At 48.5% G+C, this 24,638-nt stretch overlaps 1 protein-coding gene across 4 annotated transcripts in view; it reads right to left on the reverse strand.

Annotated features, from left to right (window-relative positions):
• Positions 1–18,831, reverse strand: part of ADAMTS17 (ADAM metallopeptidase with thrombospondin type 1 motif 17) — a 343,562-nt gene extending 324,731 nt beyond the window's left edge. For all 4 annotated transcript variants that reach the window (XM_019460111.2, XM_019460109.2, XM_019460110.2 and 1 more), the window contains exons 1-3: positions 18,655–18,831; positions 17,796–18,166; positions 5,545–5,713 (exon numbers count right to left, since the gene is read on the reverse strand). In XM_019460111.2, the coding sequence (XP_019315656.2) occupies positions 5,545–5,713; positions 17,796–18,166; positions 18,655–18,733 (619 nt within the window). In that variant the 5' untranslated portion in view covers positions 18,734–18,831. The remainder of the gene's footprint in view (positions 1–5,544; positions 5,714–17,795; positions 18,167–18,654) is intronic.
• Between the last annotated feature and the right edge of the window lie 5,807 nt (positions 18,832–24,638).

A 24,638-nucleotide genomic window follows, 5' to 3' on the forward strand; every position in this document is an offset into this window, starting at 1 on the left:
GCCTGTCATAAGTACTTCAGATCTAAAAATAATTTAAAGCCACTACATTTGTTTCCTTCTGCCCTATCTCCTCCACCAAAACATAAGCTCCCCGGAGGCAGGGACCATGCTGTGTCAGGCTTACCACAGTGTACCCAGTGTCTAGAGGGTCAACAAATACCTAATAGCTAAATAAATGAAAAACAAGAGGAAAAATGTAAGCAGATGACCTCAAAGAGTCACTTCTGGTCTAGAAACACTGAGATTCTTTGATTTCATTGTGGATTTGTTCAAGAGGCAAGAATGACAGATTCAAGAAGAACAAGGGAAGCTTTTGGCTCTTAGCTTAGTGCCCTATAGGGTTTCTCTTTATCTCCCACTTTATACAGAACCAAGGGCATTAAGTGGTCCCCTGACAATAAAGACTGGGGGTACAAGTAATAATAATTACAAGCACGGTGGCTGCAACAGTAGTGGAAATTTGTTAGTGGCTAAGCGACAAGTGCATTATCTCCTGTAACACTCACAAAACCACTAAGAGGTGGATGGCATTACTTAGCTGATGGGACTGAAGGTCAGAGTGGCTCAATCCTTTCTACCTTGTCTGAGGCTCTGTAGCTCCTTCAGTATTTGTTTATCAAGAAAAATACATGAACAGATGACCAGCCAACTATGACATCTATTCTTATAGAAAGGGTCTCTTCACACAGCCTGTTTCTAATTTCTTCTAAATTTGTTTTCTACCCTCTAGGCATTTGTGAGTGTTCTCAAGAATATGCCCCCCCACCAGCGCAGCTGGAAGTCTAACATCACTCCTCATCTGCGTGTTCCCCTTCAGCAATAACCCTGAGAAGCAGACAACGCTGGTATCATCATGTCAATGTTACAGAGGACAACACAGAGGTGGTTACGGACTGAATTGTGTACTAGAACTCTCAGCAACTTAGAGTACAGTGTTTGAAGAGAAGGTCTTAAAAAGGTAACTAAGTGCAGATGATGTCATCAATAGGCTCTAATCCAATATAATCAGTGCCCTTATAAGAACAGAAGATTAGGACACAGACACGCACAGAGGGAAGACCATGTCAGGACACAGGAAGAAGGTGGCCATCTACAAGCCAAGGAAAGAGGCCTCTGAAGAAACCAACTCTACGAACACCTTGACCTTGGACTTCTAGCCTCCAGAATTGTAAGGAAATAAATGCCTATTGTATAAGTCACCCAGGCTGTGGCACTTTGTTCTGGCAGCCCTAACAAGTTACAACAGAGGCACAGAGATATCAAGGGACTCTCCTGGGGTCACATCCAAGAAAGACAGAGTCAGGCTTCTAGCATGTTCTCCTTTCTTTCCTTTGGAATAATTCTTAAACGATCAGTGTCTGCTTTTGGAGTTAATGTTTTTATATGTAAATAAACACTTAAAATATTAAGATGGAGAAACTCAAAGTAGTAGCATTTTAATTCCATTTATGTTGGGTTCTTCTTCCAGTTAAGACATAGAAGAACATGAAACAACAAAATACTGTATAAGCTATGAAGTCATTTTAAGTTTATTTATTTGCTTTGAGAAGGAGCGTGAGTGGGGAGGGGCAAAGTGAGAGTGAGAGAGGGGTGGGGGTGGAATCGCAAGCAGTCTCTGCACTATCAGCACAGACACCAACGCAGGACTCGATCTCACAGTTCTCGAGATCTCACTAGCCATGAGATCATGACCTGAGCTGATATCAAGAGTCGGATGCTTAACGGACTGAGCCACCCAGGTGCCCCTCATTTTTATCCACTTGGGCAGCTGAGGTCTTGATGACATTTAGAGTAGAACCAAATTTCAGAGGAATGGAACTCTTCCTAAGTAAAGACCATGAGCCACTTTTATCCCTGGACCACAGATGAGATAAGGAGCTAAGAAGCATCAGACAGAGGATCTTGCGGAAGTGTGGGGGGAAAAAAACAGCCAAATTCTGACCAACCATGTGAGCTGAAATGACGGGTCAGACCTGGAGTAGAGGTCTGACCTCTGGTCCACCAGATTTTTACCGATATGGCGGCCCGTGAGAAGCCGGGATGAGGACAGAAAGCAGAATGATACCTCCGTGGTGATGTGGGGGCTGGGACCGAAGCTCTTTTGGTCCTGCCTCCAGACATGTGAACCAGTGACGAGCTGGAAGTCGTCCAAGTTGCAATCCAAATCAACCCACTTCATCTCCAGACTCAACAGTAGAGTTTACCTCCTGAGCCCTGCTGCCTCTCTGTCACTACAAGAGAAGCTGGCTCAGGACAGGCTGCAACTTCTGAGGAGCCCCACCTGCAGAGCCTACCTGAGGTCCAACCTCCTGCTCTGCTCCTCAGTTCCAAGAGCCCAGGGCAGTGGTGGTGTTGGTGGTTAAGCCAGTTTGGTTTCTGTCATTTCCAACCAAATGAATCTTAATGGATGCAAAGCACAAGCCCCAACCAATTATTTATTGCAGATTATAAACACAGTTGTTATGCAAATTATGGCACAAATTAGCAATACACAATTTCTAAAGACTTGTGGCATCCTCTAAATACTCACTAAAGTTAACTTTATAATGCTATATAAATGAACCAAACAATACTACAAAATAACTGTAATGATCTTTTAAAACAGTCATAACAGAACTTGAACTATAAAGCAGACATCTAGAGCGCCTGGGTGGCTCAGTCGGTTAAGCATCCGACTCTTGATTTCAGATCAGGTCATGATCTCACACTTCTAGCCCCACATCAGGCTCTGTGCTGACAGCACGGAGTCTGCTTGGAATTCTCTCTCTCTTTCTCTCTCTCTCTCTCTCCCCCCTTCCCTCCCCTGCTCTCTCTCTCTCCTCAAAATAAATAAACATTAAAAAAAAAAAGAGATATCAATGTCTTTGCAGGTACCATTGTCAGATGGCATATCTGGGTTATAAAGAGCCCACCGAAACACTGTAGGATTCCTATTCTGACAGTGCCTTGTGGCAAAGGAGTTTTAACATTCTGCCATCTACCTCAACCATCGACATGTTACATCTACCGTGATGGAGGAGAAGACAGAGATTGAAACTGTTACTAAAGTCCATGAAAATGCTAAGTGGGGAGATTCTAAACAGAATCCAATGGAGAAATTAAAATAAGCATAGAAGACAGACAAAAAGTTTTGAAGTCGAAATTGAGACACATTTAAAAATATCCAAACTGCCAACTTAGTTGTTGGGAATAGCCCCCAAAACCTTCAAAAACTTGTGCTGTGACAAAAAAGAAAAAAATGAAAAAAAAGAAAGAAAAGAAAAGCCCACAGACTCCATATTCTTCACGCCAAGTTCCAACCTGGAGTGATGCTTTATGGATCAGTTTATAAGGTCCTAAAAATAAGGAGCAATAAAGGTGATAGGATAAGACTGTCCTCTCCCTGGGAGCCCCAAAGACTGCCAGAAAGAAATGCAACCTCAGTAGTACCTACAAGAAGGCAGTGGGTCCTCCCAGGAGCCTCCATTGTGCTAGTCCATCTAGTCCATCCCTGGAGAGAACAGGGTGGCTTACCACAGTTCAACTCTCAGGTAAATTGAGCGTTTCACGGAGGAGGAAAAATCACTACACTCCTCACCTGCAAGAGCCAGCTGGTTACTCCCAGTCTGGGTCCAAAGTCAGGGCAACACAAGATCCAAGACAAGGCACAATGCCACATCTGACAGCCATGTTCATCCCTAGAGAATATGTTCCCGTCAGAAATCTTGGATGATTAATCTGATTCATACGTCCGGGAAAACAAAAATGTTACCTTGCTGGTTTCCCAGTAAATTGATTTTCTCAATGTCTAAATTAAATTTCTGAACTCCCAGAAAGTTAATTCACACTAGATAGGGCCTAATTGACTGTTAATTAGCTAAACTTATTAGAAGGCCCACTGTCTGTCTCAATACAGCAACAAAATTTACAGCGTATTTCACACAAAGCAAGAAGGACCAGAAGGGAAATAAATACACACCTTTCTCCCGTGTCCGTGTACCTACCCAGGCCAGAGCCTGGCACGGCAGAGCACACTGATGGGAGGTGTGGGGGCAGGGAAGGGGAGAGGATTTTTTTAAGCAAATTCAGAAATTTCTCACAAGGCTGCTCTTAGTTTAACTTCATCTATATCACATCATCCCCACCCTGTTTTTGTTCCTTTCCTTCATTACAGGCTAAACACTCCATCAAAAGGGCGCCTTGTAGCCAGCCTCAGAGACAAAAATGCAAACCTGAGCACAATGTATCATTTGGTCAGCAATCCTTGGTATCACGCATGCCCCCAAAGAGGATGTCAATGGGGGGAATGAGACAAATATTCCATGAGATCAGCCACTTGAATAGAGGCAAAAGTGAGAATAAAACGTATTTGCCCTTGGACTTCATTGTGGGGCCCTGCCTGGTGGTTCTCACCTGCAAAAACCCACTTCTGATGGCCCACTGGTGCTATTACTCTCGTCTAATACTCCTTAGCACAGTGATTCTCAGCACCAGCTGAACATAAGAACTGCCTGGGGAGGTTTTAAATCACCAGATGCCCAGGCTGTGCCCGAGACCAATTAAAGCAGCTCTCCGGGGGGGCAGGACCCAGGCTTGAGTGACTGTTAAAGCTCCCCAGGTGATGCCCATGGACAGCCAGTGCTGAGTCCTACTGCCTTTGCTATTCCCCCTGCCTCTAAAACAATATATTCACATTAGCAGCAGAAAGCGCACTCAGATGTGGAATGACCAACAGTCATTTACTTTGAAAGCAGATTTTTTTAAAAATGCTCCACCGAGACTGTCAAGTGGCTTAAAATAACACGCCAACATCAAGCCGAAACATACAACCAACCAACTTACCCAAACCCCTGCTTCCTATTAAAGAGTATTTTTTAGGGGCGCCTGGGTGGCTCAGTCGGTTTAAGCATCCGACTTCGGCTGAGGTCTCACATTTGTGAGTTCGAGCCCTGCATCAGGCTCTTTGCTGACAGCTCAGAGCCTGGAGCCTGCTTCGGATTCTGTGTCTCCCTCTCCCTCTGCCCCTCCCCTGCTCACACTCTGTCTCTCTCAAAAACAAATAAATATTTCCAAGGTCATTGGAATATGAAACCAAGACACTATATTTCTTTATCCAGGTAAGTCTTTAAATGCCAAAAGCACAACTCCCAAACGTCAGCCATGGGGTCCCATGCCCTCCAAGGAGGAAGTGCCACCTGTGAGAAGCAGTTTATCCGTCTTCATCAGGGGACAGTCACAGGAAGACGGCCAGTGACACAGCAGGGTCAATTTCACAGTGACTGTGACATATTCTTAAACACCTGATAAGCCACAGGTGGCTCAAACAGAAGCACAGAAAGCAAGAACCCTGGGTTCTCATCCCCAAGCTACTTATTAGAATCATGCATGAAATGCTAACACCAATCCACATAAACAGGAAAAGGAAGTGGCCTTAGGGGCAACAAACAAAACAGCTTCAAAGTACCGGGAAAGGTGAGTTCTTGCTCACATGATTTCAGTGCATTTGGGGACACGCAACGGTGCCGAATGGTGTGTGCTGTCAGTCGAGAGGTTTCCCAGACTCACCTGTTAGAACCTTGCAGAGCTGCCCAGGTATCGGGGCCTCGGTGGAGGGGCTGGGTTTTGTCAAGGACCATTTGCGCCTGACCAGGTGCTCTCGTCCGCTGAGTGGGCCCCGAGAGCTGTTGAGTGGCTGGATTAGCACCTGCTCCTGCCCAAGCTGGATGAGGCCAACCTGCCCGGAAAGAGGGAAACGGGACACGAGTCAGCCTCGTTCACACACACCCACGACGCCAACAGCCCGAGGGCAGCAAAGCCACCTGGCTATGGCCTGGTGCCCACGTCTGGGCTTTGGCTCTGCAGGCTGCTCCGATTTGCCGAGCCCAAGAACGAGCTTTTGTGTGGCTTGAAACATCCCACCCAGTGGCTGTGTTTGGGGAGGGGCGGGGCAGGGGTGCAGAGATATATACCACAGCACCCACTTTCCAGGTTCACGTTCCAAAGAGATGTATTACTTTATTATTAACAAAAAGAAACTTCCTTTTAAAAATTATTCCTTAAATCATCCTCCAAAAGCCCACTTGAGGAAGCAATACCAAAAGTGTTGGGAACGAATGACGGTTACATCCTTAATGGGAAAAACTGCAGCTTATTCCCGGGGATGTTTAGAATGAAAGAGGATGGCTGGGGTGCCTGGGTGGCTCAGTTGGTGAAGCATCCGACTCTTGATTTCGGCTCAGGGCATGATCTCCCGGTTCGTGAGTTCAAGCCCCACATCGGGCTCTGCACTGACAGTGCTGAGTCTGCTTGGGATTCTCTCTGTCCCTCTCTCTGCCCCTTACTCCACTTGTGTGCCCTCTCAAATAAACAAACATGAAAGAAGGAAAGGGAAGGGAAGGGAAGGGAAGGGAAGGGAAGGGAAGGGAAGGGAAGGGAAGGGAAGGGAAGGGAAGGGAAGGGAAGGGAAGGGAAGGGAAGGGAAGGGAAGGGAAGGGAAGGGAAGGAAAGGAAAGGAAAGGAAAGGAAGGAAGGAAGGAAGGAAGAAAGAAAGAAAGAAAGAAAGAAAGAGAAAAAAAGGGAGTCAGTCCTGTGGTAGGAATAGCTTTGTGATAGGGGTTTCGTACATTTTGTTCAGAACTTGCGGTGTTTGGGACACCTGGGTGGCTCAGCTGGTTAAGCATCTGACTTTGGCTCAGGTCATGATCTTGAGGTTTGTGACTTTGAGCCCTGCATCACGCTCTGTGCTGACAGCTCAGAGCCCTGGAGCCTGCTTCAAATTCTGTGTCTCCTTCTCCCTTTGCCCCTTCCCTGCTTGGGCTCTGTCTCTCTCACTCTCAAAACTAACTAACTAAACAAACAAACAAACAAACAAACAAACAAATAAATAAATGAACTTGCAGTCCTTAAGAGAACTTGACAGTGTCCAATGAATTAGATTTGTGATTCTAGTTTAAAGTCGAGTTAGATTTGATTTTAAAGTCGGGGCGCCTGGGTGGCGCAGTCGGTTAAGCGTCCGACTTCAGCCAGGTCATGATCTCGCGGTCCGGGAGTTCGAGCCCCGCGTCAGGCTCTGGGCTGATGGCTCGGAGCCTGGAGCCTGTTTCCGATTCTGTGTCTCCCTCTCTCTCTGCCCCTCCCCCGTTCATGCTCTGTCTCTCTCTGTCCCAAAAATAAAATAAAAAACGTTGAAAAAAAAAAAAATTTAAAGTCTTATTAGGTCTATAAGCAATATTAGAATGTGTAAGACAACTTGAGACTTCCCATGTTTATAGGACTAGCTTATTAGGTTTGGACACTTGAGTATTTACAAAGGGCTCCTCAGCAATGAAAAAACTTGACAAGGAAACTGAATATGTTAAATTTCTCAATGCAGGTTTAAAGGTTTAAAAGTTGTTAATTGCCAAATTTACAAGGAGGGGGGCAAATCTTATCTAAAGCTTCCTTGAAAAGGATTGCAAAAACCTTCCTAGATAAAAGGGGTTAAGAGTACACTTATGTAGATGAGCACAGAGAAATGTACAGAATTATTGAATATTGTACACCTGAAACTAATAACTGTATCTTAATTATACTTCAACAAAAATCGTTGGAAAACTTGCTAGATTATAAATAGGATGTGATTTGTTTTTGGTTTTTTTAATGTTTATTTTGAGAGAGAGAGAGAGAAAGAGAGAGAATATGGGCTCCAGGGGAGGGGCGGGGGAGAGAAAGAAAGATGGGGGAAGAGGGGGGGAGAGAGGGGGGGGGAGGGGGGGGGAGGGGGGGGGAGAGAGGGAGAGGGGGGGAGAGAGGGAGAGGGGGGGAGAGAGGGAGAGGGGGGGAGGGGGGGGGGGAGAGAGGGAGAGAGAGAATATCCCAAGCAGGCTCCACGCTGTCAGTGCAGAGCCGAACGCTGGGCTCAATCTCACCAACCATGAGATCACAATCTGACCCTAAATCAGGAGTTGGACATTTAACCAACTGAGCCACCTAGGCGCCCCTAAATAGGACGTGATTTGTAAACTGAAAGGAAAATTTAAGACCTAGGATTTTTAGTTTGCTGCTTTAACAGAGTGAATACTAATTCTAAAATAAATATACATAGTACAGAGAACTTTCCTATCCCTTGGAACCAACGCTGATGGCACGAAACCAGTTTGTGCTCCTTCCCTGGGATACTAGCTATCATCTTCCCTTCTGAGGTGTCAATAAAGCAAGGTAAACCCCCCACAAGGAACCCGACTGGGTCAGGGCTGGAGAAGGACCCGTGTTTGCACACTGGTCTGTACAGTGCCCGGTGCCTCCTCTGAGTGGATGCCCAAGACCATCTTGGCTAACCAGATTCAGTAGATCAAGCAGATCAGTCTTAGGCTGAAATGAGCATCATCTCTTCTCTCTCTCCTACACTATTCTCCAAAGGCCAAGTCATACTGAACCAGGGGCTCTCAAACTCCAGCTGCACATGAAAATCACCTGGACGTCTTGGTAGGCCCTGAGAATGTGCATTTCTAAGTAGTCCCCACGTGATACTCACCCCACCAGGACAGGGACCAGGCTTTGAGAAGCATTGTTCTCCCTCCCAGCCAGTCCTCTGGTCTCAAGGACAGAGCTCCCTCAAGCCAAATGGTAGAACTCCTTTACGTTTGGAAAGGATGCCTGGATACCAAGCCTCTCTGCAAGTACATCAGATCAGCGAGTAAGATCGCCTACAACTTTGAGCCCCCAAAACACAGGGGGAGACCGTACTTACAGCTCTACACAGATCTCAAGGTTTCCATTTCATTAGAACTTCTGCCAAGAACAACTCCGAGATTTTACTGCCCAAATAAAACTGTCTTAAAGTGGCACTGTGTGGCCTGCAGGGAAGCACGGCCTTCTTCCCTCTCCTTTGAAGTTAAAACTTGAATTTGTTCACGAAGATACTTCGGGGAGACTGAAGCGGATGCAGAAGGTGGCTGGGGGGGTATGCAGGGCTCCACTGCAGCTACAACTAAAGAAAGCCTCAGCGCAGAACACACACCTCCGTGACCGTGGCGAACACTTCCATGTGTCGAAATAAAGTTGGCAGGGATGGCCCAGCACGTGGGATGAGCCCCACATGGAAGGAGCCCTGTGCTCTCTGGAGGATGCGCTCAACCTGGACTCTTCCTGAAATGCTCTGGCTTTGGGAGGCCACAGGCCCCCTTGAGACTAGCACTTTCAGGGTCAGTTTCCAGACCAGTCTAGTGTTTGCATTCACAAGCTAGTGTAAAAGGCCAGTTAGCAGGGGCGCCCAGGTGGCTCAGTTAAGCATCGGACTCTTGATTTCAGCTCAGGTCATGATCTCACAGTCTATGAGTTTGAGGCCCACAATGGGCTCTGCACTGACAGCACGGAGCCTGCTTAGGATTCTCTTTCTCCCTCCCTCTCTCTCTCTCTCTCTCTCTCTCAAAATAAATTAAAAAAAAAAAAAAAAGGCAGTTAGCAGGTAGTTCTAATGCAATACAGGAATACAGCATGGCCCATTGGTGAGGAAGCCTGCAGGTACATACACACAAGCATAATCTAGCCCCTTGCAGCTCTGCCTCAGCAGGTCTTGTTTGGAGGGGCCCACGTGCTGGTTCCTACCCCTTCAAGGGAGGAAATGGGAACACTGGTAAGATGATTATGTGGCCTGATGGACTGCATCCTCCCTGGCGGCTACTTACCCGCCTGGGACCTGACTTGTAAGCAGAGATGTGGCCTGGACCAGCACCCAGGAGGGAAGGAGCCGGGCACAAGCAAGGACATTGCCCTGCCCCTCCCCCAGTCTCACGGTCTGTCACTAGGCTCCCTGAAATGTCTCTTAATGCTCATCCTGCCATCACATTACCAATGATAAAACGTTCTGCTGAAAAGTGCCACTTATGCCCCTACTCACACACAATCTAGGCCCAGGGCAAATACTGGTCAGCCCTCTTTATCTTCTCCTGACCTTCCCACTTCCTCCTTTCTTCCTCCCAAAGCCCTCCCTCCTCCCTGGCACTCTGTGTTGCAGCCCACTGCCCACTGTGTTATGGGGCATTTGTCACAACCTAATCGTTTGTTCCTCTGAGACAGGATCACAGTTATTCCTCCTTTATTTTTCCAGTGTCTGCCACCTAACAGTTCCTCAAGAAAATGTGAGTGGAGTGGAACAGAATCAAATGGGCTGGACCGGCATGAACTTTCTGTAGTCTCCTTAACTCAGTGATTCTCATCCCCGGCTACACATTGGAGTTGTTTGGCAAACTTTAGAAACTCCTGATGCCCAGCACCCACTCCAGGCCAACTGAATCCGAATCCCCGGGGGGCGGAGTTCTAGCACTGGTATTCAGAGCTCGCCAGGAGATTTCAAAGTATAGCCAGGGCTGAAAACCATTGGGCTAGCTTTTTTTTTTATGTTTTTATTTTATTTTTGAGAGAGAGACAGAATGTGAGCAGGGGGAGGGGCAGAGAGAAGGAGACCCAGAATCTGAGCTGTCAGCACAGAGCCCAATACAGGGCTCGAACCCACAAACCGTGAGATCATAACCTGAGTTGAAGTCAGATGCCTAACCTACTGAGCCACCCAGGTGCCCCTCCCCCACCCCACATTGTGCTAGCTTTTAAATGGGTGCCAGCGATGCACTTGATTTAGTTGTCTGGAGGCAGCCCGGATTTAAACTGCCTGCATGAACCTGGACCTTCCTCTGACCGTGGGGCTCTGCCCCCTGGCTTCTAGCCCACTGCTGCCCTGTGGCCCCAGAAACTGGGCAGAGCTGCTTAGATTTGCATTAACCCTCTGGTCGCCATCTGTGCTGAGAGGTGAGACACAGGGATATTCCTCCAAGGCCAAGGAAACAGCAGTTATGAGCCTGATGAAAGAGGCCTGCAGACTTCATCTGAAGAGGCACCACAGTAAAGGAATGCCTGTAGCAGATAGGACTGGAAGCCCTGAGGCTGCGTAGTTTTAAAGGATACAATGACCCTCCATGAAACGGTGTTCTTAAAAGAGAAATCTAAAGTTTTCTAAGATGTGGTATCCCACCAAAGAAATGTGTGTCAAATAAAATGCCATCAGGTATAACCTGATATTATAACAGTTCAGAGTGGCTCCTTCTCAATTCTCTTTGTTCTGGTGCTTTCTTTGAAGGGTTTCTGCACTGTGTTAGGAGAGCGTTATAAATCAGGTGTCATGAACTCCACCCCACCCTCCGAAGCAGAACTGCCTCTCCTTGCAGCGTGGAAAATGCACGAAGGACACACGGGTTTTCATCATCTGCTAACATCAGCACAACTTCTCAGCATCACGTAGAAAATTAAGATCATGCAAAAAAAAACCAAAAACAAAAAGTGTGTCCTATGGATGCTCTAGAACCAAAGCACACACCTGTCTGAGGGGAGGACGCCCCGTGACTGCAGACCTTGCTGTCCCATAAAGACCCCACTGGAACTTTGGTACCTGGGGAGCCCTCTGAGCTCTTTCATCAGGAGGCTGTGGCTCCTTGGTTAGCTGGTGTGGGTCTTAGGTTGCCGCCTCCCCATCGATGGGCTAGCGTGGGTGGTTTGAGAGTATGAAGCAAATGGGGTTGTTAGTTTGCCTCTTGCGTGAGCAAGTCTGCTTCCAAGAAGGAAAAAGAATCCTGTGACCTCAGGGCTGCCTGTACCTGCCTCCAACTTTTGGGGGGGGGGGGGCCTCAGAGGAGCTCCTGCGGAAGAGGGGCTCCCCAACCGCCCCCCATCGAGTCCCACTGCCTCTCTCCTGGAATGCCAACCAGAGCCCCCTTTCAAAGTCCAGCCGCTGCCTCTGCAAACACCAGGTGCCTAAACTGATTCTTGGTCTTCCTTCTGAAGCCAGCTTCCCCCGCCTTAACATGGGCCAGTCACTGCCAGGCTCTCCCTCTTTCTGATCCCTAGAGTCGGTCACAAAGACTCAGCTCTTCTTCAGAATCTCTCCTGCATCATCTTCCTTCCCATCTCCACCACTCAAGGCTTAAGCTTGTCTCCTCGGGCCTCTGAATGCTCTCCAACTCCAGTGCCCCCCCCCCCCCCCGCCACGCTATCACCAGGGACCCCAGTCAATAGCCAGAAATGCTCCCCATTGCTTCTAGGCCGGTGATCCTCAAAATGTGGTCCCAAACCAACAACGGCACTTGGGAATATGTTAGAAATTCAAGCTCTCGGGCCCACCCAGACAGGCTGGATCAGGAGTGCTGGCGGTGGGGCCCAGCCACCAGGGTAACAAATCCTCCAGGGAAGGTGGATTCCAGCTCAAAGCTGAGAACCACTGCTCTAGGATAAATTCCAAATGCCTTAGGTTGGTACCCAGGGCCCCCGCCTGGTCTAAGCCACACACCTGTCTGTTCAGCTCATCTCTTACCATCGCCTTAAATTACCACTCCCACCCCCATTCCGCAGCTGCCTCATGGGCCCCTGATCTGGCGAAGAACCTGGCTTTGGAGGCTTTGGGGTCTCTCCACCCTCTTAGAACCTGAGCCCACCCCCTTTGCTCCAATCCCGCTTCTCCCTGAAGACCCCACCCCACCCTTCTGCCACCATGCAGGCTCCAGTACACCTTCCTTCCTGGGCGTACCTGGACTGCCTTCTGAGACAGGGCCCACCTTGTATTCCTCTCTGAGCCCCCGCAAAGTGTCCTACACAGGGCAGGTGTGTGATAATGATCTGTTCATTTAGGCAACAGTGTTGACTGACTGGTTGATTTATAACTGGAAAAGTCTGGGCCTCGTAGGGCAACAGAAGAAACCTGTTTTTAATGCCTTAATGTGCCAGGCCCTCTCCCTAAATGATTTCACAGACTCGATCTTACTTCATTCTATCAACAGCCACACAAGGCTGATGTTATTTACCCGTCATCTTGGCTGCAGACGGGAACGTTCAGAGGAGGTGGCTCACTTAGGATCATAGCCCCAAATGGCCGTGCAGCCTCATTTCCTAAAGAACAAGAACGTGACCGTGCATCTGTGTGCAGAGGCATGCCGGGGGAAAGGATAGCGAGTGACTCTGCATGGTTCCCTCCGACGTACTGACTGCAAAAACATCCCCCGCTGCACACGTCCCAAACCAGGCAGCTGTAGCATTTCAAAGCTCAGGAAATAAGCCCCAAGAATGCAATCAGTCTAAGACCTCTTTGGTTTATCATCTCATCTTGCACTTCTTTCTCTTAAGATGTTGCCAACTAAACAAAAGTTCAGATGGGGAAATCTAGTTACGTGCTGTCAGTAGGACACTGGGGAGGGTTACGCGGCCTAAGTGATCCCCGTGAGCAGTGGGCATAGAAAGTCACCATGAGGTCACATGACCATTCTTCAGAGGAAGAGGTGGAATGCCCCAGAATCCTCCGATTCAACATCGTCCCTTCAAATCCTTCATGCCTCCCAAATTTTGCACAATCTTTTCCCTTATTTTCCTTACCTTCCCTAACAGCCACTCAACTGTTGTCTTTTTACAACACTTTAAAAATGTGTATGCATTTTCCAGATACATTTATGCTGTATGTGATAAGTTCTTCAGTAATCTTAGCTGATGAATCACTTAGGACGCTGTGCTCTCCCCACACCTGTACCAATAGGATGATGTCGGACACTGTATTCTGTGCTATTTGCTCCCTTCCGAATGGTCTCCATACAACTTTTGCCACGGCGGATTCCTATTCAGCTGTATGCAATCAAGTGGTGCTGTATCAAAAAGCTGGGCAATTTTATAATCAATCCAAATAGAGTCTGAGAACTCTAAAGGGAGAGGCAGCCACCTCCCACACCTGCCCCTTCATCAGAGGAGTCACGCAAACGCAGGCTGCTTTCTTGAGAATGGAGTCCCCAACTCTTCCGAGCCACCTGCTCACTGACTGGCTGACCACAGCCCCACTCTGTTCTTATCTGTCTAGCTCATGGAACAGAGAAGAACATTCTTGCAACGCTCTCACGGAGATCATAAATGATGTGCTACCAAAACAGCCCCCTGCGCTGTGATCAAGAGGACCAGCCAGAGCCAGGTTGAGCTGGGCCATCAGGTCAACCCCAGTGACCAACCGGGATGAAAGACTCCAAGCAAGGGTTCTGTGGAGTATGGCTGTGACTCCAAAGAAAGCAGGAACATCCCTGACCTCTCTGTCCCTCTGGGGTGGCCTGGAAAATGGGCATGGCTTCTTAAAGTCCCACAGCCCAGAGCTCCTGGATGTCCTGTCTGATCTCAATATTTCTCTCACAGCACGCGGCAGGCAGGTCACGGCCTCAGCCCAGAAGCGATGGACAGATTCAGGTGGCTGGACTCCCCTGAGCTTACATCCGTTAAGGAAGAAAGGCCACCACTCAGCAGCCCAAACCCGCTGGCAGGCGCCTCCCCTGCTCTCTGTCCTCATGTGTCCTCCCCTTTATTCACTCATCTCAGACAAGGAACACAGCCTTTCCAAAGACTGACACTCATTCTATCCCTTAAAGTTCCATCTCGGCGGCCTGCTCGGGTGAAGTTTAACCTGATTCCAATTCCGCTGGCCTTCTATGAGCTGGTCTGATTCCCAGGAGGCAGCTGATCCAAACTTACATAAACTCTCTGGGGGTGGAAATACCTTCCTCACATGCCCAAAGTTCACTGCTTTGAAATCATACGGTTATAGAAACCCTTCCAAAAACTTACGTGATGTCTAAGGACTCCCTGAAATGTAAATAAAATGAAGAAGCATAAACAAAAAACAATTAATACTTGTACCTATGGTCTTTGAAGAGCCAAGAAGCGCAGCCTGCATGGCTTCTCAAGATAAGACAGAGACAGGGAGAACATCACAGGGCCCACGCCTCTGCCCACAGTCCAAAGAAGGAGGGGCAAAATGGAGCACGAACTTTGCGCTTCATGCCCCATAAACAAGCAATTATCTATTCTAATCATGCATCTCCTTCCCTTAAACCGATAACAAACATCTCGGAAGTCAGCACAGATGCCACGCAGAGGGGAACAGAACATTCCCCGCCTGTGCACCAAACACTCCACACTAAGCCATTTGGGAGATGTTTAATGCGTCAGGACTTAATTACTACTCAACGTCGGAATAAAGTTTTATTGAATACAGCCACGTCCATCTGTTTATTTACCGTCTATGGCTGCGTTTGCACTAAAAGGACACTGTGGACTTAACCGTGACAGAGACCATATGGCCCACAAGGCCTAAAATATTGACGATTTGGTCTGTTACAGAAAACGTTTGCCAGCCCTGGGGCTCTACATGATCTTTAGATACAAAGAAGCTATGGAATGCTCCCATCTGTGGACATCAAAAATCTCCTACTTGAGGGGTGCCTGGGTGGCTGAGTTGATTATCTCGTGGTTTGTGAGTTCGAGCCCCGTGTGAGTCTCTGTGCTGACAGCTCAGAGCCTGGAGCCTGCTTCGGATTCTCTGTCTCCGTCTCTCTCTGCTCCTCCCTTGTTCGAGCTCTCTCTCTCTCTCAAAATAATAAACATTAAAAAAAAAATTTTTTTTAATCTCCTACTTGCAATAGCTCCTCTCCCACACCTTGTTGCATCCTGTCCTGACGAGCACACCACACACACCACAATCCCCACTTCTCAGTGCTTCCACCAGGGTCGACAGCAACTAACACAACATTGCCACCCACCTGAACTGCCTCAAGTGCACGTGAGCACCAAAATCAAAGCAAGCTAGAGTGCGATGCAAACGTGGTTAGCCTGAGATCCTTCTGCTCTCTTTTCCCAACATGTCTCCAGGGCTACCCCGCAACCAAGGGGCCCGCTCCAAGTCACCACGCTGCTGTCTCTTCCTTCCTGCCTGCCTCCAGCCTTCCTCCGTAGAGTGTACTTGGGAAGAAGTGTCCGACATCCAGCTCATACGAACAGGATGAACACAGCAGACTAAACAACAGAGGCGTCTGCTCACGCAGGAATTTTAGAATCTCAAGTCTTAGAGGTGCACCAGCGGCTGGCATACGCTGAACTCAGCCTCTTGGCGGGGTTCCTTTATCTAAAGCACAGCGCCCTCACATGGTGCTGAAGGGAAGGACAGCCTTCCCAAACACCGGAGGACTGAAGTGAACCCTCTCTGGCAGCTCAGATGCCACCTGTGAGAGGGCCCAGCTTTCAACTCTGTGAGGATTTGGAATCCACGGTATCCAGATTTCCACCCTCAGCCCCTTCACAGATAGCTCCTCGCTGGAAACTTTACACCAAGAAGTATAAACTCTGACCTCTAGAGAAACTCACTAAACCACAGCAAATGGGATTCAGATGTTTCCATGTACAGTACAGTGATGTGACCTAGACTTTAAACACTTTGGCAAAAACAGGAAAAATGATGTGGGCCTTCCAGTCCCTCCCAGAACATGATACAGCCTTGACCCGAGTCCTACGGTGATCTGAGACTTTCTCACTCCTACTTAAGACTCCTCACCCACAGCCCACATTCTCTGCCCCCTGTTCCACATTAGCTCCTAACAGGCTCCCTCCACGGTCCGTTTTCCTTGTTTAACCAAAGACGCCAATTTCTCCCAGGCCAGCAAAAAGCAGATCATGTTGATCAGGACTCAGAAAAGTCTTTCAAGGAGAATCAGTGAAAGCCAATCCTAGGAAATTACCCCCAGAGTTCCTCTACAGGGCTGGGAAGAAAGCAGAAGTCTTACATAAAGACTTGGACCCCCAGGCTCTCTGGCTCTGCTGCAGATTCTCGAGGACTTGTTGCATACTGTGTGGGGGAAGGGCTAGAGAATTCTAGACGGTGGAGCAAGATAAGGCAAAGGTGGGGGAAGCCGTCTCTTCTGCCAAGGAAGAACAGATGCAAAAGAATAGCAGGCGCTGCATCCCCAGAGGCCGATCATGACAGGAGATAGAGAAACAACTTGTGCATTTCATGCTCTGAGCCGATACCAAGCTTTGTGGTGGGGCAGCCCATCTGCCAGCCATGTGCACTCCTAGGGGGCACAATGGAGGAGCTGAGAAGCATTTGGCTGGGCACCAGCATGCAGTGAGCAAGTGGGAGCACAAGCAGGGCAGAGGTGCACAAGAACGTCCCCGGCCCCTCCGAGCACTGTCACAGTGCCTCAAATGTAGCAAAGCAGGGTCCCTAGGATGGGGTAGCTACTGCCACAGCAAGGGCGCTTCTGGGGACTGGAAGGGGGTCTTATCACCAATGGTAAGCACCCCTCAGGCCTGGCTGAGGGTGGCTGCTTGTGGTATAAGGGAACAAGGGTATGAACACTCCCTCTCTTGGTTCTCACGTTTCAGCTAAGAAGAGAAGTGTAGTGATCTGGCAGGGGACCCCTCCAAACTTTCCTTCTCTGGGTAAACACTCAAAAGGACAGAAGGAAGGTGAATGAGTGCTCACTACCCTACCCCCACATCCAAGAATAGATGTGATATATGCCTAAAGTGTTCCCCAGGAGGCGCACACATACACACCTGTGCAGATGGACATCAATCGTGTTCTCTCTACACCTGGGTGAAGTGCTCCTCTCAGTCCAGAGGCCTGACAGGTTTCTTCTCCACCACACCGGTGCCCCCCTGGGCGGACTGCTGCATACCCTCTTATGCAACCCCCGAACAGCGCAGTCCCTGTGCACTTCAGAGGTTCACTACCTGGCTACTGGATCAATACTGGATCTAATTATCCAGAAGAAGGCACTGGATAATTAGGCGCTTCCCTTCTCAACCCCTTTGCTCAGACACCCTCCGAAAGGTCAGGGCGGGAAGAGGCGAGGTTCCCTTCGGACGGCAGGAGAGCACCCCTGGAGGCTGAACTTCCCGCCGAGGCACCCCCACCTCATCCCAACCTCCCCCAGGGACCACCCCTGACTCCATGACAGAAAGACGCGCAGACCCGCAGGGGGCGCGGTCAGTACCAGGCCGCCGCCGGCGCCGCAGGCGCTGAGCGAGACGAGGGAACCGGGGTGGCCGAGCACGCGGCCCGAGTAGAAGCACAGCTCGGCGGGGCGTCCGCGGCGCCCCGCCGCGCCGGCCTCCTCCACCTCGAAGCCCCGGGACAGGAAACGCAGGTCGTGGCGAAGCTGCAGGTACAGGTCGCGCCCGAAGGCCGGCAGGTGCAGCAGCAGGGCGCGCTCGCCGGGCCGGACTCGCAGGGCGGCTGGGGGCGCGCGGGGGCGCCGGCGCTTTCGAGGCCCGGGGGCCCCGGGCAGCGGCGGCAGGTGCACGTCGTCGGGGCGCACCCGCCGCGGCAGTACCACCTCCACGTCGGCCGCCGCGTCGCCGACAGCTGCGGGGAGAGAGGAGACGCGTCAGCGCGGCGGGACCCGCCCGCCCGGCCGCCCGCCCTCCCTCCGGCCGCCCGCCGTGCACGGGGTCCAGCGCTGGGCACTTGCGCCAGCGTGGGGACAACGCGGCCCCGGGCGGGCGCTCCCCTCCCTTCCCTCACCCCGGCACCTCCGTGCCGGCCGGCGCCTCCGCCCGGGCCCCGCGCCACCCGGGGAAGGTCTCCAGCCCGGCCGCCCGGAGCACCTCCGGGGCCAGCGGCGCGGCACAGGCATCCGGAGACCCGGCGGCTGCGCTGCCGCCCGGGAGCCGCCTGGAGCCCGGTCCTCCGCCGCGGCCAGCACCCCCTCGGCCCCGAGCGCTGTCAGCGGTCCACCGCCGGACCCCGGCCGCGCAGGCAGGCAGGGGCCGCCAGGATGCCTCGGGAGGGTAGATGGAAGGTGGCCGCGAGAGGCACGAGCAAGGAAGGGGCGGTGGGCGAGGGAGCGCTACCTGTGCCCGGGTCCAGTCCCCAAAAAAGCAGCAGCAGCAAGGGCAGGACGAGAGGAGGCAGCAGGGCGCCGTCACACATGGTATTCGGGAGGAGCAGCCCCCCAGAAGGTCGCGGCGAAGCAGGAGCTCGCGAGGCGGCGGCGCCAGCCGGAGTGAAGCCCTCCAGCCTTTGGAAAAAGTAATTAGCGCTGCGGACAAACCCAACGTGGTAAATCCCAAGCCCCGCCTTCTCCTCGGAAGACAGGGGGCGATTGGACTCTCGCTTTCCCCTGCCCCGCCTCCCGCTTTCCCATTGGCTAGGACAAGTCTAAACCAGAGTGCGTAGTTAGGTTGTAAGCACTTTCTTACACGTGGTTTCTGGGCAGTGGCGGGGACGGGACACCAGGTGGCGCGAGGGAGCCTCCTGGAGCTGCGCTAGCCCGGAGGACTTGGGAGGACACCTGACTGGGTCTTCAGAGTTTGTTCTCCTTGTCAAAATGCTCTCTGACCCTGCTGCCCCGCGTGCCAAGAAGACAGGCCGGTTTCAACCATAAAACCATATTCTATCCGCATCTAGAGTAAAACTAGTTTGGATTGTCTGCCGCTGTATACTTCTTGCACACCTGATGGTTACATACAACACGGCGGTGTTTATCCAAACCCCTCACACCTCCTGTCCTCTTTATCCTCACAGAAGCCAGGAGTCCAGGCATGATCACACCCTCTTACAGACTGAGAAACTGAGGGAGAGAGACCTTAAGGAGCTTGCTAAGTTACCCGGTGAGTTTCTGTCAGAACAGGAGCTAGAGCGTAGTCCTGACTTCCAGCCCGGTGCTGCTTACAATGAACAGCAAGGGGCTTCAAAGGCAGGCAGGAGGCCATATTAGCCCGATTTTATGGGTTAGGAAACTCGCACAAAGTGGCAAAGCCTGGACTTGAATCTTCTGGCAACAAAATGAGTTCATTCTGTTCCCACCAGAGTATAACTGCAGTTTGCAAGAAAGATGATTCCTTTAGCTTCCCAAGGAGCATCTTGTAGAAAACAAAGCAAAATAGAATTAACTGAAACACTCCCCGTTCTCGGGTCTCCCCCCTCCACTCCGTGTCCTGCCTGTTACTGTTTTCTCAAAGCAGAGAGGTTACAGCACTCTTAGTGGATTCTGCTTGGGGCCTTTCAAAATCTAAAATTTATCCGAAGGAATCCAGAGGTGGGGCACCTGGGTGGCTCAGTCTGTCAAGCGTCTGATTGGTGATTTTGGCTCAGGTCATGATCTCATGGTTTGTGAGTTTGAGCCCCATATCAGGTTCTGTGCACTGATGGTGGAGCCTGCTTGGGATTCTGTCTCCCTCTCTCTCTGCCCCTTCCCTGCTCTCTCTCCCTCTCTCAAAAAATAAACTAATAAAAAAATTTTTTTTTTAGAAAGAAGGAATCCAGTGATGAAAACTGTCCAGCTTCCATGACATTTAATTAACCCCAGGAGTCAACTGTGTTCCTGGTTCTCAATAAAGCCCACTGCTTTTACTGTAGCAAACTCGCTACTCTGCGCATCCTCCAAGGTATGGCCGACGGAATCCTTTCCTGCTTTGTCTACCCCTGCCCTCCACAGGGGCTGACCGCTGCTAGCCACTTAGCTCCACGGGCTGCCACTCACTGCTACGTACCACACGTCCACACTCGTCCAAAAAAGGCTTGGAGCTTTTTCCCTCCCCCTTGACAGCAGCCTCAGCCCCTTGCTGATGGCACAAGAAATAGTGGTGAGCTTTTCGATGCAGCTTTGTTAGCAAAAGAGCCTCCTGGGGCAGACCTGCCCCTGAAAGCCAGGGAACAGCAGCCACTGTGCTTCGTAAGAACAATTACTTCTGCCATTTGAGGTAGTCATCATCAACCTACGACATGATGCTCAAATGCATCAGTCCTTAGGAGCATGCAAACTAAAACACCAGCAAGATACTCTTCCATCCCCCCAGACCGTCCAAGACCAAAGAGCTTGGAAACATCAAGCCTTGGAGACGTTCTCCTGCCCGTGGGTGGGAGTGTAAATTGGCACAGCCACTTTTGACGAATAACTGGGCAAACCGTAGTAAAATCTGAATGCTACACACCCTACAACTTTGCAATTCCTCTTCTGGTTCACTACCACAGAGAAACACTGGCATCCATATAAGAATGTTCACCACAGTGCATTATGAAAGGGCAAAAATATTGAAAACCTGAATATCCATCATTACGTAAATGGCTAATAAAAGACAAGGCATCAATTGTATGCAATAATCTCATATTTATAACAACACGGAGAGAACTCTAAGACTGGTTGTCAAATTTAAAAAAAAAATCAAGTTGCAGCATAATGCACATGCAAATGTCAAGACTTCCAAAGCCCACAGCTAACATCATCCTCAATGGGGAAAAACTGAGAGCTTTCTCCCTGAGATCAGGAACATGACAGGGATGCCCACTCTCACCGCTGTTGTTTAACATAGTGTTGGAAGTTCTAGCATCAGCAATCAGACAACAAAAGGAAATCAAAGGCATCAAAATTGGCAAAGATGAAGTCAAACTTTCACTTTTTGCAGATGACATGATACTATACATGGAAAATCCGACAGACTCCACCAAAAGTCTGCTAGAACTGATACATGAATTCAGCAAAGTTGCAGGATACAAAATCAATGTACAGAAATCAGTTGCATTCTTATACACTAACAATGAAGCAACAGAAAGACAAATAAAGAAACTGATCCCATTCACAATTGCACCAAGAAGCATAAAATACCTAGGAATAAATCTAACCAAAGATGTAAAAGATCTGTATGCTGAAAACTATAGAAAGCTTATGAAGGTAATTGAAGAAGATATAAAGAAATGGAAAGACATTCCCTGCTCATGGATTGGAAGAATAAATATTGTCAAAATGTCAATACTACCCAAAGCTATCTACACATTCAATGCAATCCCAATCAAAATTGCAACAGCATTCTTCTCGAAACTAGAACAAGCAATCCTAAAATTCATATGGAACCACAAAAGGCCCCGAATAGCCAAAGTAATTTTGAAGAAGAAGACCAAAGCAGGAGGCATCACAATCCCAGACTTTAGCCTCTACTAAAAAGTTGTCATCATCAAGACAGTATGGTATTGGCACAAAAACAGACACATAGACCAATGGAATAGAATAGAAACCCCAGAACTAGACCCACAAACGTATGGCCAACTAATCTTTGACAAAGCAGGAAAGAACATCCAATGGAAAAAAAGACAGTCTTTTTAACAAATGGTGCTGGGAGAACTGGACAGCAACATGCAGAAGATTGAAACTAGACCACTTTCTCACACCATTCACAAAAATAAACTCAAAATGGATAAAGGACCTGACTGTGAGACAGGAAACCATCAAAACCCTAGAGGAGAAAGCAGGGAAAGACCTCTCTGACCTCAGCCGTAGCAATCTCTTACTTGACATATCCCCAAAGGCAAGGGAATTAAAAGCAAAAATGAATTACTGGGACCTTATGAAGATAAAAAGCTTCTGCACAGCAAAGGAAACAACCAACAAAACTAAAAGGCAACCAACGGAATGGGAAAAGATATTTGCAAATGACATATCGGACAAAGGGCTAGTATCCAAAATCTATAAAGAGCTCACCAAACTCCACACCCGAAAAACAAATAACCCAGTGAAGAAATGGGCAGAAAACATGAATAGACACTTCTCTAAAGAAGACATCCGGATGGCCAACAGGCACATGAAAAGATGCTCAACGTCGCTCCTTATCAGGGAAATACAAATCAAAACCACACTCAGATATCACCTCATGCCAGTCAGAGTGGCCAAAATGAACAAACCAGGAGACTATAGATGCTGGAGAGGTTGTGGAAAAACGGGAACCCTCTTGCACTGTTGGTGGGAATGCAAATTGGTGCAGCCACTCTGGAAAACAGTATGGAGGTTCCTCAGAAAATTAAAAATAGACCTACCCTATGACCCAGCAATAGCACTGCTAGGAATTTACCCAAGGGATACAGGAGGACTGATGCATAGGGGCACTTGTACCCCAATGTTTATAGCAGCACTCTCAACAATAGCCAAATTATGGAAAGAGCCTAAATGTCCATCAACTGATGAATGGATAAAGAAATTGTGGTTTATATACACAATGGAGTACTACATGGCAATGAGAAAGAACGAAATATGGCCCTTTGTAGCAACGTGGATGGAACTGGAGAATGTAATGCTAAGTGAAATAAGCCATACAGAGAAAGACAGATACCATATGTTTTCACTCTTATGTGGATCCTGAGAAACTTAACAGAAACCCATGGGGGAGGGGAAGGAAAAAAAAGGAGGTTAGAGTGGGAGAGAGCCAAAGCATAAGAGACTCTTACAAACTGAGAACAAACTGAGGGTTGATGGGGGGTGGGAGGGAGAGGAGGGTGGGTGATGGGTATTGAGGAGGGCACCTTTTGGGATGAGCACTGGGTGTTGTATGGAAACCAATTTGACAATACATTTCATATATTGAAAAAAAAAGAAAATGTCAAGACTTCCATAAATACGCACAATATTAAATCATTTGTATGGTAAGATCATTGGAAAAGTCTGGAAGGATACACACCAAACTTTTTTTTAAGGTTTGGTGTTCTTTTTATTTTAAATTGCATGAAAGGATATATGTCAGGGTTGACAGCATGTCAACTGTTGACAGTTGGGATAAACTGCTACCATTGTAGGTATTTCAAGCAGGGGAGTTTAACATGGAGAATTGATTACAAAAGTTAGGAAGAGCTGAAACCATAAGTTCAGTGATTAAATGCTGCCCCTGCCCCTGTGGTGCATTCCAGCCCCAGGGGCCTCTGCCTCTGCTGCACCATTGAAGACACTGTCACAGTTGGTTCTGGATCTATCAGACGTGTGAAGTAGACTGCCCCTGTGCCCATTGCTGCACCAGCAACTTCAAACACCAGACCCTTATCTCTGTTTCTTGCCATCTGATCTCCTGCTAGAGCCTCTTTTTGGCAGAATCTAACAGGAAACCTAAAAAAATATAAGGGAGCCATGGCACGTAGGTTGAGGACTTTCAGCCTCAACAATGAAAAGCAGAACTTAGAAGCAAGCACATGGAGCTGACAGACCTTCTAACGGTCTTAATCTGGCCTCAATGAGTCTGAATCCCCTTTGCCTCTCACCATTGTGTTCATCAGTCACCATTGGAAGTTTAAGCCTCTCTTCCAAAATGATCTATTGGTCCAATGCAATCCCTATCTAAATTCCACTGGCATTTTTTCACAGAAATAGCAAAAATCCAAAATTCATATGGAACCACAAAAGACCCCAAATAGAAAAAGCAACCTTGAGAAAGAACAAAGATGGGGAGGTATCCCACTTCCTGGTTTCAAACTATATTATAAAGCTATACTAATATAGCTATATTATATATTATATTTTATATTATATATTATATTATAATATATATATTATATATATAGCTAGAACAGTTCCAATATAGCTACAACAGTAGGGTTCTAGCATACAGACACACAGACCAATGGAACAGAATCAAGAGCCCAGAAATAAACCCAGGTATTTCCAGTCAACTAATATTTGACAAGGCAGCCAAGAATACTTGAGGGGAAAGGACAGCTCTTCAATAAGTGGTGATAGGAAACCTGGATATTCACATGCAAATGAATGAAATTAGACCCCTATCTCATACCACTCACCAAAATCTACTTGAATTGGATTAAAGACATAATGTAAAACTTGAAATGATAAAACTCACAGAACAAGGGAACATAGCACAGGGAGCAAGCTCCTTGGCATTGTTCTTGGCAATGATGTTTCTGGATGACACCAAAAGCACAAGCAACAAAGCAAAACTCGACAAGTAGATTTTACATCAAATCTAAAAGCTTCTGCACAGCAAACGAAACCACCAACAAAATGAAATGGGAGAATATGTCTGCAAACCATGTATGGGGTAAGGAGTTGATATCCAAAATATATAGG

This window comes from Panthera pardus, unplaced genomic scaffold (genome assembly GCF_024362965.1).
Source record: "Panthera pardus isolate Hobbes unplaced genomic scaffold, ASM2436296v1 HiC_scaffold_24, whole genome shotgun sequence".
In the NCBI taxonomy this organism is placed as follows: domain Eukaryota; kingdom Metazoa; phylum Chordata; class Mammalia; order Carnivora; family Felidae; genus Panthera; species Panthera pardus.